At 34.3% G+C, this 21,413-nt stretch overlaps 1 protein-coding gene and 1 pseudogene across 1 annotated transcript; one reads left to right on the top strand and one right to left on the bottom strand.

Annotated features, from left to right (window-relative positions):
• Positions 1-4,331: 4,331 nt before the first annotated feature.
• On the bottom strand, positions 4,332-6,157 carry LOC149257738 (chromatin remodeling protein DDM1 pseudogene; annotated as a pseudogene).
• Positions 6,158-8,283: 2,126 nt separating this feature from the next.
• LOC149257737 (uncharacterized) lies at positions 8,284-19,080 on the top strand. The gene is made up of 2 exons (XM_089386640.1): positions 8,284-8,351; positions 18,312-19,080. The coding sequence occupies exons 1-2, from the start codon at positions 8,284-8,286 to the stop codon at positions 19,078-19,080; spliced, it is 837 nt and encodes a 278-aa protein (XP_089242766.1).
• Positions 19,081-21,413: the final 2,333 nt, after the last annotated feature.

Genomic DNA, 21,413 nt, shown 5'->3' with positions numbered 1-21,413 from the left:
AAGAGATGCCCAGCTTGGCCTTCCAGTGATGAAGTCATGCCAGCCAAAAAGGGACTTATTGAATCGCTTCCAACATGTATATATAGATACCACTTAATCTCCACTCTAAGGAAAATCACATGTCATCTCATCGTGTATTTATTGTCTATCATAGAGAATGGGGATAAAGAAGAAGAAGGTCAATTTGAAGAAGAAGAAGAAGTCAAATTTAAGAGAATTATTCTCACATATTTGTTCTTTTGTTTCCTTGCACGTGTGATATTGAAGGTCTCACATTTCTATGGTAAAGTCTAGTCACAGGTCCAATATTCTGAGATAAAGGAGAGGTTGAATTTTGGCCCTAATAAAAACCTATAGCGAGTTTGTGTAGAGGCTCCTTGAAGTTATTTGGTGAAGTTCGAATAGGCATCTTGAGGCATATTGTGGTTTTCATCTTGCTGGTTAGTTGGACTTTGATGCATCTCTTGTTCCATTGATTCTCTAATGAAAATGTTAGCTGGGTTTCCCCCTTAGTGGGTTCTCCTATGGTAAAATCTTGTTGTTTCTTTGTGGATTGTAATCTCTATTGTTGTATTTTCACCATGGTTTAATTTCTAAATGTATAATTTCTTAATGATGCATTGAAAGTGAAAAATATTCATCGACATCATTGGAAGTAATTATCAAGTTTCAGAAAGAAGTGCTTGTATAGTTTGCACCAGGAAAATCAACATGGTTTTAGAGCTTTGGTGAAGGAAAGAGAAAAGAGATTATTCTTAAAGAAGACTTACCTTGAGATCACTTCGAATAAACCCTCGATCTATAATCAAGTTACATCCATGGATTCTATGAAATTAGAGAACAAGTTAGAAGGGGCTACTAAGTTTAGAGCTTGGAAGACAAGAATCAACCTAATTCTCACAAGGGAAGATTGTTTGGAAATTGTGCAAGGTAAAGTGACTAAACCTACAAATGATGCAAGAAAGAGGATGTACAAGAAATATGGAATCATTTGCATGAGAATCATCATGGACTCAATCAAGGATCATCTAATTACATACATATCATAGCTTGAGACTTCAAAGAAGATGTATGATGCCCTAATTGGTTTGTATGCCATCAACAACAATGGCCGTGTCATGAGTTTAATAAATGAGTTTCGTGATATTAGAATAAGGAAGAATGATATAGTGGCTTCATATTTTGTCAAAATTTACTGACTAAGAGATCCAATACAAGTTATTGATGAAATTGTGTGTGACGAAGAACTAGTGATCTCATCACTCAATGAACTACCACAATCATGGCATTCATTTGTATTAGGTATAAGTAGCTGAAAGGAATATCCAAGTGAGGTGGATTATGAAATGACACACATAAGACTAATAGAGGTTGTAAAATTATAGTTAGATACATAAAGAATTACAGCCCGAAGGTAGGCATACCCATACTCCATATTGAGAAAATAGAGAATGGCCACTCACACAACATACCACAAAGTAATGTCATTAAGGACTAGTCATGATACAAGATAGATCTCCAGCACAGTAAATATAAGTCGCGATAGAGTCTGATGCAAATGTCCCCAGTGATGGACATAAAAGTACGCAATACTAAATAAATAAAAATAAAAATTTCTAAAAACATTTATTGGTGCTTAAATATCGAGGTTAAGATAGATATATGCTTGTCTATTTTAGTAATGTATTTTTTATTACACAAAAATTCGCTTCTAGAATGTAGTATCGGGAGATGTTGTAATAGTAATATTGATGTGGCCATATGTTTGAATGAATTTTCTTTTATAATAATCATAATAGATAATAGAAATGATATTTTTTGGTGGTCAAATATAATAAAAAAATATGAATAGAAACATCTAAATATTTACGAAATATAAATATATGATATTTACACTCATCTCTAAATTATTATGGAAATTCCACAAGAAAAATTTGAAAAAAATATTATTGTCTAAAGAGGCACATTCTGCAACCCAATATGAGGGTGATGTGTGATTCCATTTGTTCTCAACATGGATTTGACACATGTCCTCTTAAAATAAAAATAAAATATTCTATAAATAGAAAAGCAATGTCTGTTATAATAAAAAATAAAAATGAATATGCATATTTAGTTATATTTACTTAAAAGCATTATAAAACATCAATAATCCCAACCTCACTATGGTCACTCGATTTATTGTTGATATTAGAACCCAATGTGGTAAAAATATTTCACTTACTCTCATTCAAAAATAAAATATTTTGATGTCCACATCACATATAATCTCATATCAACTTTTAAAAGAGAAAAACGTGGCTAAAACTAAAAAGAAATTGTGAGTTGTAGCTTTTAACCCTATATATAAATTACCTGAAATTGATTCTTCAAACAGAAAAATAAACAATGACAAGAATAGAAAACAAATATACACAGACATTTCCTCTTGGATCCCAAAACTGAGACTACCATATTGATTTTTCATTATGTTCCTTTCAATGTTACAATACATATATATACATGTTAAAGGATTCATATACCCCACTCTATTAACACTGGATTAAAACATAACCATAGTTCCATTGACCAGATCTACAAAATACCATGGGGAGAAAACCATCATGGCAAAAACCATGTGCAAAAGCCATGCACGAAACCATCGGTAGTTCTACCTATCATCTTGGGTCTGCCCCCCATCCTTAGCTCTACCCAACTATTATTTTGTCCACATAAAAAAAAGCTTGAGGCCCTACCTCATATCCCCTGCAGGGGGGCTACTGCCCCCCTGCAAACCCTCTGATAAGGGGGCCTATGTCCACCCTATGAGCTAGTTATGGAAAGAGTATAAAACACACCCAGCATTATCAAACTTGTTGTTTTCTTTCCACATAGGGGGTCATAAAAGAGCTTAGTCTTTGGTTTAGGCCTGCAAGGCCCATTGTTTCTCTACACCTAGAAAAATTCTCAGTACTCATAGAGTTCGTCGGTGTATCTGCAACATTCTTCGAATTGTCCACCTTTACTAGCAACACCTTTTTGTCCTCAACCATATCCCTCACAAAGTGATATTGAACTTCAATATGCTTTGTTTTCGAATGATAAATAGGGTACATAACCAAGAAAATTACACTTTGGCTATCATAGCCTATCCTTATAGCTTGCTGCAAAAACCACATACTTGAACACAGTCTCTGCAACCAAACTACTTCCTTGCTTGCATGAGTGGTTGCCATGTATTAAACCTCTATAATTAAAAGTTCCACTACATACTGCCTCTAACTCATCCAACTAACTACTCCTCCAAATAGGTTAAACACATACCCACTTGTAGATCTTCTTTGATCTAGATCACTAACCTAGTCTACATCAACAAACCCATGCGTGTCCAAAACTCTGTCCAATACTATTCTTCCTTGGTAGCACAAACCATAATCACTAATGTCAAGTAAATACCTAAAAACCTTCTTCATTGTTGTTAGGTGCTCCTTCCCTAGTTTTGACATCAAACTGTTCAATACTCCCATTGCATGTGTAATGCATGGGTCTAGTGCAAACCATTGCATACATTACGCTATTGACTTAGCTCGCATATGGAGCATAGGACATGTCTTCTTCCTATTCTTCTATCTCAAGACATTGTTCAACATATAACTTTACACCTATAAGAATAGGAACCTTTACCGGTTTACTATCTTGCATATTAAATCTCTGTAATATTTTCTCTACATACTTCCTCCAGTTTAACGAGAGCTTCCTCTTTTCTTGATCTCCTTTAATTTCCATGCCCAAAATATAGTTCGCAGCACCAAAATACTTCATATTGAATTTGGAGGACAATTGAGTCTTCAAATACTGGATAATTTATTTTTCATTTCCAATCAACAACATATCATCAAAAACATTCTCTACACACAGGGGAAATAATCCGTGCAATGGTTGCCGAAAATATTCTTTCTTTAGCCTTTTCAAGAGCTTGAATTAGACTATGGAGGGCACTGGTGGGATCCCCACTCCTGAGATGTCCAGTTACATCCGCAGGCGTCATATGAGATTCCTCCATCAAATCTTATATCTCGGGAAATAGCTCATGGTCTTCAATGGAGAGATAATTCCCCACAAGCCATCTTAATAAATTAGTATGAAACAAGATTCATGCTTTACAACTTAAATCTTAATAAATTAGGGTAAGAAAATATTCATGCTTTGCAATTTTATGTTGTGATAGTAACTTTCCATTCACAAAGAAAAGCTTCTTGATTCAAATTCTTGAAGTATGAAGAGTGTTGTTTGATTGTTGAAAGTGATGAATGGGTTTATTACACTAACCATATAAATTCGAGTCGTTGGTATCAGAAGAGAATTTTTGGTAGCCTTTTAATTGAAGACAACATACTACCACCTTGTCCACTGTATCCTTCTACCTCCCAACCAGGGCCCTCGAGAGGAAGAGTATTAACATTTTCACTTGCATGTTCAGATTAATCATTTAGCATATCAAAACGGTCCATCAACCTAACAAGATTTGATTGACTAATTTCACACTCAATGAGTTCCTCTTCTTCATCTTTTTCTTGTTGAATCAAAGCAAGTAGATCTGATTCCTCTAGCATGTTGGTATTTTGTTCCTGACAAAATTTCCCTTTCTCAATCACCAAGTGCTCCAACTTTATCTTACCAAACACTACTTTAGGCATGTGACCCTCCACAAAGTGGGCTGCGATAAGCCTATAAACATGTACATGTCATGTTTGTTCAATCTCATGGCATCGATCCATAGCTTTCATATCCATTTGAGGATTCCAATCACTATCATAGATAATACAAGTGTATGTAGCAGTAAGATTAATTCCAAGACCACCAGCATGTGTGCTTGGTAAAACTATACAAAAGTTTCTATCTAGGTCATTGAAATCCCTTATCTGATTTTTCCTATCCTCCAACTTAACACTTCCATTAATGCGACAAACCTCATACCTTCTCACACTTAGATAATATTCCATCAAGTCAAGTACTTTAGTTCATTGAGCTAATATCAACCTATTGTCTTTCTGAGATTTCAAATGTGTTAATAGTCTGTCTAGAAAACCAAATTTACCACACTTCTTAGCCAACTGCTCCGCTGGTGGATATTCAAATGATTGATCAAATTGTCACTCCCAAAGATTAGGGTGGTTGTAATTCTTTCGTAGCTGAATCATCAAATTGTTCAACTTTCCCTTTAGGTCTCTGCCATTTTCGGATTTATTGTGAAAATAAACCTCAAGTGTTTTGTTGACCAAATGAGCTTGGGTGTGCTTCTAATTTTATATCATATCTGCATATAAAATTATCTCTTTTTTCATGGGTAGGGACTTCTCAACCACTTTTTTAGCCTTCTGAGAAGAAATGGTCTAAGGATCAAATGAAGCTTTGAAATTACTTGAAGTCCTATTTTCTCTTCAATTTCTTCCTACCTCATCCCATTTCTTTGGTTCCCATCTAGATCAAACCAAGATTTAAACTCTTCACCCGATGTGAATATTTAACGAAAAATGAAATTGAGCAATGACCAAAGTTCTTCCAAATTATTTTGTAGGGGTGTTTCAGTGAAAAACAACTTATTTTCAACAGGTAAGGTTTTCAATTCCCTCAACAAATTGCAGTTGGAGTTTTTTAATCGGTGTCCCTCATCAACAACTATATATTTCTAGTGATAGCGAGCCAAAGCCTTGCTATGATTCAAAACAAACTCATATTAAGTGACAATAATAGGGAATGTTGGGCCCACTGTGTGAGGCATGTGGATTTTCCTTAGCTCTTGTCGCTCAATTTTGGAGTCGTGATAGATTATAACATTCATGCTTTGAAAAAACCTATTGATTTCATTCACGCAATTCGAGAGAGTTCGAAGAGGAGAAACTATTAAAAAGGTCCAATGCATGCCCATCCCCTTGAGATGAGCAAGGAGACCAATAGTTTTCACCGTCTTTCCTAAACCCATTTGATCTACTAGAATTCCATTGAGCCCATTTTTCCACAGAGAAATCAACCACTTTACACCCTTAATTTGTTAAAACTTTAATGTTCCCCTAATCAATAGAGGAACAAGTTCCATCTGTTCTTTTGAGTTCCTCTCCTCCTCTGTTAAATTATCAAAAGCTTGAATAGGGGTGCCTCCTATGAAATTCTTAGTCATAGCATTGATAAATCATTATCCTCTACATCAACAACTTGCACTTCACTTCCAGACATTCCCTCATGTTCTAAAACAGATATAGATGAATTTTCATCTCTTTTAAAACTGGAGGTTGAATCCTTCTCCATTTTTAAAATCATTCGTCAATATCAATCCAACAATGGTCCAATCGCTCAATGGAGTGTTAAGCTCTTAACCAAGATCCCGCTATTGTGTTCAATTACATGCATATTGAATGAGTTTGAAATAGATGAAGGTTAGTACCAAGTCCAAGTGAAATTTTCACCCGTCAGACTTGACACATGAAATATACCCACGCAAGGCGCGCTAAAACGACTAGTTGCCTAGATATGGATGTGCTTCAGGCACTACAATAATAAAATTGAGAACATCTCCTAAGTTAGATGTTTGAATTTGTTTTAATGGTTGACTAAATACCCTTGCTCTTTCAATATTTTTTATTTTTATTGTTTTTAGTTTATGTTTGCAAAGATAAAATATATGGCAACAACCAAGTCAAAATAAATTAGATCCTCTTCATATCCTTCTTGGCCCCAGGCCTAATTAGGTGTATGTAGATCAAAGTCTCCTCGGCGTAGGGGTTGAAAAACCCCTCCCAATTGGAATTGTTTTAACCAATTTAGGGCATCAAATGCCATGAATAAACACCCAAAATCCAACCAATTTTCACTGGTGACAGAATCGTACAATATGCCCCAGAACAACTAATCGAGTGGGCCAAACTGAAGATGCTTTGACGCTTGCACGCCAAAGATGATCCTTACACCTTTTCTTGTTTTCTGCATAATATCATTGTTTTATGCATACTACCTTTAAGTTTACTCTTTACTTTTTCCTCACCCTCCATGCAGAGAAAGATAAAAACAACAAAGTTAAGACAAAATGAGCTAGAGAAACAAGGGAAGAGAGGAAAAAACAATGAAATTGAAATAGAATAGAAAACAACATTGATAATATAAAACAAAATGATTAGCTTTTTTAACTTTCGATGTTCCTTTGCACCTCTGAGTGCAATTCCTAGTTCCTAGTTATTATTTTGTTTCATATTGTTTAATTATTATTTTTTTCCCATTAAGCGTATCTATATCCACCCGAGGTGGGCGTAGTCGCTTTCTTTTATTATTTACTTTAATTTAATTTGGTGATTCGATATGGGCGAATAAACCTAGAATATGCCTTCCTCTTAGTCTCATATCGAGGGTTATGGCTGTGGGGAGAACCAAGCGATGAATAAAAAATTATTTAATTTTGTGTTGAAGGCATAACATGAGGATGATTTATTTGAAATGTTGGCTCCCCGTTAATGGCGATGTAGAAGGTCAATGCTCTCCGTGTGTTTCATGGCATGTGCTTAAACCTAGCGATGTGTCTGTATACTAACACCTGTTGGTTTTGGTGTAACGACAATCATGTCTCCAAGAAGTGGTATCAAAGCCAGAGGTCTCGAGTTCGAAACACACTGGGCTCACGTTGGGGGGGGAGATTGTTGGCTCTCCGTTAATGGCAGTGTAGAAGGTCAATGCTCCCGTGTGTTTCCTGGCATGTGCTTAAATCTAGCGATGTGTCTATTTACTAACACCTACGGGCTTTGATGTAACGGCAATTATGTCTCCACCATGAAACGTGGATGAGAAAATGGGTGGCTGTTCCACTTCTTTTCGTTTGGCTGAGTCTCATATCGAGGGTTGTGGCACTAGGGAGAACCAAGCGATGAATAAAAAATTATTTAATTTTGTGGCATTGAACTCTTAACCTGACAGTGATTTATTTGAAACGTTGATGAGTAAACGAGAGTCAGTTCCACTTCTTTTCGTTTGGCCTTCGCGTGCCAGAGGCTTCTTTTCATTTGGGATTGTATCGTTTTATGGGCACTATTGCATGAACGGATCAGTTGCTTTGATCCTTGCATGAACGGATGTGTTGTCCATTTTTTTCATTGGATCCTCCAGCATTGTTTGGAGAAACAATAGTGGAGGCAAAGTAGAAGCTGGGCACGTCGTGACAAAGGGTTTCAAATTACTACAGGATTTCACATTTCTCTTATTTCAGTGATGACCTCAAACTCCCTCGAATTCTGAAATACTATCAAACGCAGTGGGGACTCTATGTGGATTAAGACTTCGAAGGCCGTGGAGGGCACTGATAAGGCCATCCTGGATATGACTATCAAATGGTAATTCCTCGGTAGGGGTAGTGTGTATAGGTTGTTATGTATTTATAACATAAAATTCAATTTTCAAGATTTGTCTTTAAATCGTTTAATTATCCTCAACATCTACATTTCTAAACTTACCTTTACAGTTCTGAAAATATCAAGATACGCAGGTACTGACACACCATTGTTTCTTTATTGTATTGAAGGCTTCTAATCGTAGACGAGCGAGAACCATGATAAGTTATTTCTAGCTCTGTGAGGCTTTTTAATTGTATCGACGGGGAATTGAGGCAACTGTAATTTGGACTCTCGTCAACAAAGTGTCTGCTCATGGTTTTGAGGCAGAACATTGGTAACTATCATCACTTCTTTAGTTGGCCAAACCAGCATTATTCAACCTAGATAAACCTTATTAGGAATTTTGAAGTATGAAATAAATAGGAATTATAAAGATACTGCTCAGAATTCTGAAATGGTTGATATCATATAGTTTACATTTATTAAAAAAAATATTTAAAATTTTGACTCGACTTGTGCGAAAATAAGTTAATTTTCAGTGAATAATTTTTTCTCGAAGACCTCTCGTAATAAATATAAAAAAATGGAATTAAAACTATACCAATCAAAATAACCAACCCCAATTTTCAGTATCGAATGCCAACAAACATAGATCTGAGCCAATGTACACCTTTGACGAAGGGCTCTCCACTTTCTTTCACAACACCCTTTAATCATAGAATGCAGACACAGAACTCAAAACTAAACACAAATACACAAAAATTTATCCATTCGATTACCAAAGAGGGCTTTTTATACACAATGGAGAATCTTATCGATCACCTAGACCGTCGGTGGTGATGGCTTTTTCAAGAAGCTAAAGAAATCTCTGAGAGCTCAGGCAGATCGACATTTAATATGTTAGGTATTGGAATTACTATTTATCCAACATTACCCCTTAATTCCAACCATATGACAAACACACAAATACACTATAGCAAAATACATATGACACATATGTATTCTTAATTGACATGCCTACTTGTCTAAGTCTCAGCTAGGCTGACAACATAATCTGGATTTTCTACAACACATAACTTACTTTTACAAAACTCAAATTTTGCCTTCCCAAGAGGCTTAGTGAATATGTGAGCTACATTCTCATTTGTATTACAATATATTACAACAATTTCTTGTGATTGGACCTTTTCTCTTACAAAATGATATTGTGTCTCTATATGCTTTGACATTGCATGACATACAGGATTGTTCCCCGGTTTGATGGTGCTTTGATTATCACATCTAATCATTGTAGGTTCTTGTTGATCTTCATCAACATATTCAAGTATTCTTATGAGCCATATAGCTTCACAGGTGGTACTACATAATGCTTTACACTCTGCAGTTGATGACAAGGAAATTGTTGCCTGTTTCTTACTGCTCCATGATATAGCTGCTGATCATATATTGAAGACGTATCCAGTGGTGGATTTCTTGTCATCTAGATTCATAATCAAAATGACCTGTCAATTCAACATTACAAGAATTAGTATATTCAATACCAAAATCGATAGTTCCCTTTAAATATCAAAGGACCCTTCTTGCAGTTATCCAATGGCTTTAATGAGGCTTAGCCATGAATTGACTAAGTATGCTTATTGCATCATCTAGTGGTAGTGAGATAATTCAGACTTCCCACTAATTGTTGATACAATGTTCCATTCACCTCTTTTGTTTCATCTTCACTTCTCAATTTGATATTTTTCTCAAATGGAGTACTCACTGCTTTAGATCCATTCATATGAAAAATATTTAGTACTTCATTTGTATATTTGCTTTGTGTGATTAAAGTCCTTTCAGCATCTCTCCATAGTTCATGACCTAGACAATAGTGCATCTGACCAAGATCCTTCATTTCAAATTTCTGTGATAACTTCATTTTTATATCTTTAATCAATTTATCAGCACTCCCTGTTATTATTAGATCATCAACATATATAGAGAGTAACACTATATCCCTATTTATATCTATCTTGACATACAAATGAGGATCATTTTTTCTTTTGTTAAATCCTTCCTAAAAGAAGAATTTTTTGATTTTCTCATACCAAGATCTCGGTGCCTGTTTTAGTCCATGTAAGGCCTTTTTTAAATTGCATACAAGATGTTCTTGTCCATTCTTTACAAATCCTTCTCATTCAACAAGATAAATCTCTTTTTTTAAGTCACCATTTAGAAAAGATGAATTCACATATAATTGATGTAGCTTCCAATCATATTTATTTGCCAATGCTATCATTATTCTGATTGTATTCATTTTTTCAACCGGGGAAAATGTATCTTCATAATATATACCTTCTTTTTGTGAATAACCTTTTGCAACCAATCTTGCCTTATACTTATCTATGCTACCATCTGCATTAAATTTTATCTTGTACAACCATTTTGATCCTACACGGAATTTATTTTCAGGTAATTCTATTAATTCCCAAGTTTCCTTTTTCGTTATAGAGTCATATTCTTCTTTCATATATTCCATCCATTCTTTATGATTTTTAGCTTGTTCATAATTTAAGGGCTCAAAAGTAGTCATTACTTGAGACATTAAAGCATAATATTTATACCTGATAGGGGTTGAATCTGTCATGTTGACCTTCTTAGAGGTTCATTACACTGTGAAGTACTTTATCCTTTTCTTCTTCTCTGTGGAGTGCCTTCATCACTTCTATGTGGACTTTGACTTCTTGGCATGTCTTCTGGAATGTTCATGTGTTCTTGAGCTTGAGTTGATTCCACAACTTCTTCTTCTTCCTTAAAGTTGTCATAAGGTGGCTGCCATACGTTATGTTCATCCTCTTTTATTTATTTATTTGCATGCTCATGAAATATAACATCTCTACTTTTAAAAACCTTGTGAGTACTTGGATTATACATTTTATATGCCTTTTGATTAGTACAATATCCAATAAAAATGCATTTGATGGCTTTCGCATCTAACTTTCTCCTATCCTCTTTAGGAATATGAGCAGAGGCCTTATATCCAAATATCCTTAAACGATTAACTTTAGGTTTAAAACCATAAAATGATTCAAATGGTGTTTTGTGCTCAAGATACTTAGTAGGGCTAATATATACAGTTGTATTAATTACTTTAGCCCAAAAACTATTAGAAAGTTCTTTACTTTTTAGCATACTATGAGCGCATTCAACTAATGTTTCATTCTTTCTCTCAGCTACTCCATTTTGCTGAGGTGTATGTGGTATTGTAACTTGTTGCATAATTCCATTTGGTTTGCAATATTTGATAAAAGCTCCTGAAGTGTACTCACCAACTTTATCTGATTGAAGAATTTTAATGCTCTTTCCTATTTTCTTTTCAACCATACTCTTGAATTCTTTAAAGTATTCAAACACATGACTTTTGTTTCTTATAAAGTACACCGAGGTGTATCTAGTGCTATCATTAATAAATATAAGAAAGTAATATGCTCCACCAAGTGACTTAGTTTGCATTGGACCACATATATCAGTATGCACTAGTTCAAGTAATTCATGTTTTCTTCTATTTTCATGCACAATAAATTATTCCCTATGTTGTTTTCCTAATGCACAACCTTCACATTCAAAGTGTTCACCCTTAATATTTGGAAGACCTTCTACCATCAATTTCATTTGTAGTAATATTAGGTCATTATGATTTAAGTGTCCATACCTTTGATGTCAAAGCTCTATATTTGACATGCATGTTGATGCCAAGGCTTGATGCCCATTATTCATTACATCCAACTTGTATAATCCTCCAACTCTTATTTCTTTTGAAACAACCTTGTAGTTGTCCTGCACATCCTTTACCAAACAACGTGATTTCACAAATTCAACTTTTAAATGTTGATCTGTAATAGTGGAGACTGAAATTAAGTTCTTCCTTAATCCTGGAACATACACCACATTTTGAATTTGCTTTTCTTATCCATTAGGCATCATAAACTTATATCACCATTTCCTTTAATGGCATGTGATCTATTATCTCCTAAATAGATGTGTTCATCATTATTAATCCCATGATAAGTATCAAACCAATCTCTTTTGCATGACATGTGTATTGGTGCACCAGAATCTATAAACCAAGCATTATCATCATCCGTTTCTGCTGATAAAGCAGCATTGTACACATACAATTTAAGATTGTTAAAGTCATGACTAATTGCTTGATCTATATCAACATAATTTCCCGAGTGCCCTCTTTGTTTAAATTGATCAGAACTTCTTTTCATGTAATTCTTAGCAAAATGACTAGCTTTTCCACAGTAATAACACACACCATCTCTACTTGATTTGACGCTTGTCCTTGGTAAAGGTGTACCTTGAAATGATTTTACCTATGGCTTTTTTCCTTTATTTTTCTCCCATTGTTTGCCTTTGAAGGACTACTTCCCTTTGGCCATTAATGCTAAATCTGAACTGGGAGATTTTTGTTTAATACTTCTTCTCCTCTCTTCTTCCTACATAAGTCTACCTACCAAATCATCAAAAGTATGAGCCTTCTCTCTAGCTGAAAGACAAGTGATCAACATTTGATATTCATCAAGCATTCTATTTAATGTCACAGTAACCAAGTCTATGCTAGATATTGTTTCACCAAGGTAACCTGATTTATCCTTTAGATCCTTAATTCTAGAAATAACATTACGTACATTTTCATTTTCTTCCATATTATTTCAAAGAAGCTTAATCTTTAAATACAATATTCGATTTGTAGACTTCGTCTCATACAAATTTTTGAGAGTGTCCCATGTCTCCTTGGATGTTTTCACTCTCTAATGTGTGGAATAATATTGTCCTTAATGGACATCCGCAAAAACACGTTTGCTTTGTTTTCCCGTTGCTCCCAATATTGAATTGCAATGTCTGTGGCTTGAGGGGTACTGGATTGACTTCAGCTCGAGACACAATCATCCATATATTATAGGCTTCCATTAAAGTCTGCAACTTAAACTTCCAATTTTCATAATTTTCACCATCTAACTTGTTAGAATCTACAAACTTTTCACAACTTCAATAATTAATTTTTTTTGTTTTTTTTTACTCAATTACAAATAGTAACACCTAACCTTTTTAAAAACAAATTTTTACTTACTCCTTACCCTTCTCTTTTTTTTTTTTTTTATATATTACTTTATTTCATAATCACAAAAAAACACAAAGCATAACCGTACTTTTACTTCAAAGAATGGATCGTTACTTCCAAAAATGAATTCTTCACCTTAAGGATTTTTTCAAAAAAAGTCCCCTCTACAACACTTCAACACATTATCAAAACACATCTCAGACAACACAAAATCATCTGATTAATTTAGTTTTGCACCAAAATCATATTTCACCAAAAGCACCATAAATCTTTCATCACAAAACCAACAAAACAGTGTATCATATGTTAAATCTAAATGCTAGATGAATTTCAATAATTATATCCATTAAAATTTTGGGGCCTTGCAAACTTTCATTCATTTCCATGCTTGAGAAGAGTATTAAACTAAAATTTTTCTAATTTAAAGAAACTTCAAAGGCTGCACGAGTTCAAAGAAATAAAAGCAAGGACCTTCCTAATGCTTCTCGAGCTCGGCCCTGGCTTTCTTGAATGTACTGTTGGACACTAAAAACTAGACTCCCCGCCCTGGTTTACTCCACACACAAATCTAAGCTTCTTTTATACAACTGATACCCTCCACATCATTTCCTCTTTTATCTACAGATAAGAAAATTTCTTCAGGTAGCTCTACTTATAGCAAAAAACTCGTACACATGGTGATCTAGGAATCTCTTCCTTCAGCAATTTCCCACACTATCTGCACACAGGAAAGAAATCTCATGCTCTTCACGAGAAGCTTCTAGCCAATACACCCTCCATGAGAAGCTTGTTGCACACAGACTCTCTGCACATACCCTCAGTGATCTCTCACTCTCAATGTGATCACTCACACAAAAACTCAAGCTCTTGAGAGTTACCTCACTCTGGTACCAAATCAGAGAACGCAGACATAGAACTCAGAAATGAACACAAACATACAAGAACTTGTCCATTCGATTACAAAGAGGGCTTTTTATACACAATGGAGAAGCTTCTCGATCGCCTAGACCATCGGTGGAGATGGTTTCTTCAAGAAACAAAACAAATATTTAGAAGCTCCGAGGCAGATGGACATTTAATATGTTAATTGTTGAAATTATTATCTATCCAATAGCTTTATTGTCATGTATATTGTTTAATACACCCATCCATATTTTTTTGATCCTAATTCTATCAAATATCTAAAACAAAAAATTGATTGAGAGAGAAACAATGTTTCATTTGAAAAACTCTGTTCAATTTAAAAACAAAAAAATGATGGAGAGAGAAATAGGGTTTCATTTGAAAAACTCTATTCAATTTAAAATTAATAATGTGAACATTTTTAATCGAAATTCGAGTAAAAGACACTGATGGCATGTATCATTAAAATAAAATACTTAGTTTAGAATAAATCACTTAATTTTAACTTTAATTATCTAATTCGATAAAAGTTGCATCAAGTAACTAGATACAAATTGGCTTAGGCAATAAAGGAGAATATAATGTTGATTGGAACCTTTTTGATGTTCTGTTACATTACAACATGTAACCCACTGACAAAACAAATCTGGGATTTTTCAGAGCTTACTTCCTTCAGTCACAAGATAAAACTTTGGAAAAATTATATTTCCATTACTGAAACGATGGGGATTCCATCGAATTGTGATAAAAATTTGTAAAACTATATATTTCGTTACTGAAACCATGGAAAATTCCATCAAATTGCCGAACTGAGCGACAATTGTTGGATTTAGATGGGTCTCACATGTCTGCTATTTCACCGCACATTGCTTCTCCATTTGCTTCGGGTTATTGAATCTTGAGGGTAGATTGTACATATAAATTTTCAGTCTTCAGCCATGTAAGAATAATTATTTCACGACTACCACTACCTTGGCTCTTCATTCTTCCGCAAGTCATCACCACCTCACTGCTTGCAAAAACGAAAGGGCAGCACTGCCTTGGAAACTAATATTCTAATTATTGTAACTGACATTAAATTTTGTATAAATACATATACTGAGCAGAGGAATAGAATTCACTCTCAGTTTTTGGTTGTGTAATTTCTTTGGTTGTGTAATCAAGAAGTTGTAGCTAATGTTATCTAAATTTCTGTATTTCTATTTCTTTGATCTAGTATCAGAGGCAGATTAGCCAAGAAGCCACAACCTATTGAGTAAGTGTGAAAATTGTGGAGTGAAGTCATGTGGATACTCACGCAGCGTGACATTGTGTGTTGTATGGTTATGTTGTTAGCTATTTTAGTGGATTGATGACTGGATTATATGATTCAGTAAATATGTGCATCTTCATACATGGAGCACGTGAGAGAACAGTTTCTTTATTACATAGCTGAGATAAGTTTGAAGTTTGTAGAGTGTTGTTGTGATACTTTTGCGTGGAGAAATGAGCGAGTTGTTTTCAATAATTTCTTGTTATCTGTATGTTGACATCAACTTTGAAGACTAAAGATTTGGGTGGAAGAGTTCAGTTGCGCAACAAAGGTGTTTCGAGCAGTTCAGTGATGTGGCAGACTAGACTAACAAACTTTTACATTTCTGTGTGAAATTTGGTGAAGTGGAGCCATACTTTGCATTCTTCCAGGGAGTGAGGTAAATCTACATTCTGCTGGCCAATGATGTAAATCTGCACTATGTACACATCTTTCAACAGTGTGGATAATTGTCTTTTTTCAAAGCCCTTTACAAAGTTTGAAAGACAATATCGATTAAAGTCACATTGAAGTTTCTTTAATAAAAAAAATTGATTTATATATTGAATTAAGGAAGTTAAAAGGGGAATTTTAAAGTTGCTTTTTTCATAGACAGTATTTGTAAGGGTACTTTGGAAGGGTGTTGGAAAGAAATTGAAAGTATTATAGTGATTGTTTTGTTTTAATTTAATCTAAACTTTTCAATAATTTTTGAGAGATGGCATCCAATACTAATAATTCTTAGTAAATTCCTATTTTAACTAAGAAAATTTATGATTCCTGGTTTATTCGAATGAGAACATTTTTACGTTCTCATGATCTTTGGGGATTTGTTATTAATGGGTATCCTAAGCCTACTAATGAGGCAACAGCAACGACTCTTACAAATATTGAATGAACATTGATGAAAGAAAACAAAAAGAAGAACAATAGATCTTGGCCTTATTCAACCAGGCTTAGATGACATGATACTTTCAAAAGTATCAAATGTAGAATCTTCGAAGGAGGCATGGGACATCCTTGAATCCTGTTATCAAGGTCTAGTGAAGGTAAAGAATTTCAAGTTGTAGAATTTGAGAAGAGATTTCAAGAATCAGAAAATGAAAGACAGTGAAACTGTGGATGCTTTTATGACTCAAATCATAAGTGTTGTTAATAAGTTGTGACAATATGGAGAAGACCTCTCAAACAAGAGGGTGATCGAGAAAGTCCTTCAAAGTTTTCCAAAGAAATTTGAAGCGATTGTTGTATCCATAGAAGAGTTCAAGGACACAAGTCAAATGCAAATTGAAGAGTTGACTAGTTCGTTGTTTGCACGTGAATCTAGGATGTCAAGATATGATGATAGCATGTTGGAGAATGCCTTCAAAACTCAGCTTCAATTTCATAGAGGAAGATCGATTAATAGAAGATGAGGTGGCAGAGTAGCTGATCAAAGACTTCCGTGAGATAATTATGATCATGAAGAGAAATCTCAGCAACATCCTCTTCATTTAAGGGGGAGTTACAATAGAACCTGGCATCGAGGAAATCAAAGGTATGATATGTGCAAAGTTCAATGTTATTATTGTAAAAGACATGGGCATTTTGCTACTAGGTGTTTGAAGAGGTAGGCAGATGTTGGTAAGCAATCTGCACATATCTCAGAGGAATTTGAAGACAATCAGAAGCCAGTGTTTATGACTTGTAGCGTGACTCAACAATGTTCGAATGATATTTGGTTTTTATATAGTGGCTACATCAATCACATGATAGGAAACAAAGATTTGTTTTCCAATCTAGACACCAATATTCAGTCTGAAGTCAAGTTGGGTAATAATATTAAGGTATGTGTTAAAGGAAAAGGAATGATTGTTGTTTATATTAGAGATGGTGATAGAAGAACAATTGATGATGTTTATTATGTACCCAACCTGAAATGAAATTTATTGAGCATTCGACAATTGATAGAGAAAATATAAAGTGTTCTTCAAGAATAATGTGTGTACTATCATTGAATAATACCCAAGTAAGTAGCTGATAGCAAGAATAGAAATGACAAAGAATAGGATGTTTCCACTGATAATGAGAAATAAATTGACTCCATCCTTGAATGCTTACAAAACTAACAATTTCGACGAGTCATAGTTATGGCATTTAAGATATGGTCATTTATATTCTGGTGGTCTAAATTTGTTGCAGAAGAAATAGATGGTGAAAGGGTTACCGAGTATTCAACAACCAACGAGCTCATGTGAAAGTTGTATAATTTCAAAACATCATAGACAGAAATTTGTATCTGGAGTTTCATACAGGGCGAGATATCCTTTGGAGATTGTTCACACAAATTTATATGGATCAATGTAAACACCTCTTTTGGTTGGTAATGTTTACTTTTTGACTTTTATTGATGACTACAGTAAAAAACATGGGTTTATCTTTTGAGATAGAAATCTGAAGCATTTTAAGTATTTAAAAGATTTAAAGCTATGGTTGAAAAGGAAAGTGGAAATCATATTAAAATTTTGAGATCAGATAGCGGTGGTGAATATATGCTAACAAATTTCATTGAGTTTTGTCAATCACATGGAATCAAGAGGCAGTTTACTGCATGTTATACTCCATAGCAAAATGGAATAGTTGAAAGGAAGAATTGAACTATTATGAATATGGCTTGAAGTTTGTTGAAGGAGAAGCATCTACCAAATGAATATTGGGTAGATGTAGTAGCTTGTTTTGTTTATATTCTTAACAAAAGTCTGACTAAGGATCGAGTTCCCAAAGAAGCATGGAATTGTAAGATTTGTCATATATCTCATTTAAGAATTTTTGGTTGCGTTGCTTATGCACATGTTCCTAAAGCACTGAAAAAGAATTTAGATGATAGAAGTGAGATATGTATCTTTATTGGATACAGTAACAAGTATAATGCATATAGACTTTATATTCCCATCACCAAGAAATATATTATCAGTATAGATGTTGAGTTCAAGGAAGAAGAAGCTTGGGATGGAAGCATGGGTAAATCTGTTGTGGAGACAACTGTATTATCTCATGTAGATAATAATGAAGATGAGCAAGAATCACAAGGTGGACAACCAATTCCATATACACCTGATCCAAGCACGCCAGTAAGCCAATCACCAAGAGTTAGTCCATTACAATTCAAAACACCAAGAAATCATGAACATGGCGAACCATCAGGTCATGGTGGACAGCAAACAACAAGATCAGAGGTAAGTAATGATTCTAATCCTACAATAACTACATTGAAGAATAGAATTAAAGGTCATAAGACTAGAAGTTTAAAGGAATTATATGAGCATAATGATGAAGTAGATCAAGTTTCAAATTTTGCATTACTTGCATATGATCCAGTAAATTTTGATGAAGTTGTGAGAGAAAAAGTTTGGATAAAAGCCATGGATGAAGAAATTGATGCTATATAAAGAAATAATACCTGGGAACTTGTAAATTTGCCTGAAGGTAAAAATACTATAGATGTTAAATGGATTTATAGAAATAAAGTGAATGTTGAAGGTGAAATTGAAAAGCATAAAGCAAGACTTGTAGCTTAGGGGTTCAGTCAACAACTTGGTATTGATTATAATGAAACTCTGGCCCCTGTAGCTAGACTTGACATAGTAGGAATGGTATTAGCTATTGCTGCACAAAATAAATGGAGAATATATTAGATGGATGTTAAGTCTGCATTTTTAAATGGTTTTCTAGAAGAAGAGGTTTATGTGAAACAACCTCGTGTATATGAAATTGATGGTCATGAAGGTAAAGTTTACAAATTAAAGAAAGCATTATATGGATTGAAACAAGCACCCTGCGTATGGCATAGTAGAATTGATGAATATCTGAATAGCAATGCATTCATCAAGAGTCCAAGTGAGCCAACTTTGTATACAAAAGTAAGCGAGGATAGTGAAATTTTGATTGTGTGCTTGTATGTTGATGATTTAATTTTCACTGGAGATCTCTCAATAGATGATTTTAAGACAAGCATGAAAACATAATTTGAAATGACTTATCTAGGCCTAATGAAATATTTTCTTGGTATTTAAGTAACTTAATCTGAAGGTGGCATTTTCATTTGTCAATCTAAGTATGCAAACGATATATTGAAAAGGTTCAGGATGCAAAACTGTAAGCCAATTGTAACCCCAATTGCAATTGGTACAAAACTCAGTAAGGATGATCATGGTTCAGATATTGATCCAACCTTGTTTAAACAATTGGCTAGAAGTATTATGTATTTGACTATAACAAGGTCCGATATAAAATTTGGTGTAAGTTTAATTTCCAGATTCATGGAGTCTCCGAAGAGTACCCATTAGCTGGTTGAAAAAAAGATTTTAAGATATGTGGTTGGAACAAGAAATTATGGTATCCCATATGCATATGATTTATATTTTAAACTAACTAAACGTACGAATAGTGATTTTGCAAGCAATATTGATGACAGGAGGAGCATATCAGGGTATGTGTTCAATTTTGGTTTAGGTACAGTTCCATGGGCATCAGTGAAGCAATTCATTGTGACTCTATCATTAGCTGAAGCATAGTGTGTTGTAGCCACAATAGCAGCATGTCAAACTGTGTGGATGAGAAGAACTTTGAAAGAGTTGTTGCATGAATAGAAGGAACCCACTCATATTTTCTGTGACAACAAATCTGCTATTGCATTATCAAGAAATTATGTTTTCCATAAGAAGAGTAAACATATTGATACGAGATATCATTTCATTCGAGAATTAGTAAGAAATAATGAAATATGTATGGAGTCCTGTAGATCAGAAGACCAATTTGTAGACATATTTACAAAACCTTTGAGAAAAGAATTATTTGAAACTCACAGGGAAAACATAGGGGTATGCAAGATGTAACGACAATTTTATGTAATAGCAAAGTTTTTTTTTTGTGAAATAATTAAGAGGGAGAATTTAAGAATAATTATTTCACGACCGCCACTGCCTTGGCTCTTCTTGCCACCACCTTGGCTCTTCATTCTTCCATGGGTCATCACTGTCTACAGAAATGAAAGGGCAGCACCGCCTCGGAAACTAATATCCTAATTATTGTCATCGACATTAATTTTTGTATAAATACATATGCTGGGCAAAAGAAGAGAATTCACTCTCGGTTTTTGGTTGTGTAATCAAGTAGCTATAGTTGATGTGATTGAATTTTTGTATTTCTATTTCTTTCATGCCACTGAATTCATTCGATCTGGATCCCAATTGTTGCAAATGTTGAAATCAATACAGTTGGATCTGTATCGGCTGACGGCTTGTTAATTTGTTGTCACACATTTAAAATTTATTTAGTAATAGTTATGTATCTTAAAATATATCATTATAAAGAAACTGAGACTCCATGTGTCTTCCTCTTAAACAATATGAAGGAAGCACCGTATATCGTGTTTTTTAAAATACCTAACTCACAAATCAGAAATCAAATTCCAAATGCATTATTTACATGAATATCTCGGGATCTAATGTCAAATAGAATCTGTATAGTAAAATCACAACTAAGGTAATTTGGTTAATACGTGATGCGAGCTTGGTTGAAGCGATATGAATTTGGATAATATGTGATGTGAGCTTGGTTGAAGCGATATGAATTTGCTTAATATGTGATGTCAGCTTGGTTGAAGCGACTTAAATTTGGTTAATCTATGCCTATTTAAGGAAATTAAATATAAGTGTTTAAGCTATAAAATAATGGTTCTCTACAAGACTGCAAGTCTAATCTGTACGCAAGACCAACCCTA

The sequence above is a fragment of the Pinus tabuliformis genome, chromosome 6 (assembly GCF_031772625.1).
Source record: "Pinus tabuliformis cultivar Carrire ecotype Pingquan chromosome 6, CPIR1, whole genome shotgun sequence".
NCBI lineage: Eukaryota > Viridiplantae > Streptophyta > Pinopsida > Pinales > Pinaceae > Pinus > Pinus tabuliformis.
Note: the sequence above shows the minus strand (reverse complement) of the source record. Positions and strands in the feature narration are given on the sequence as shown.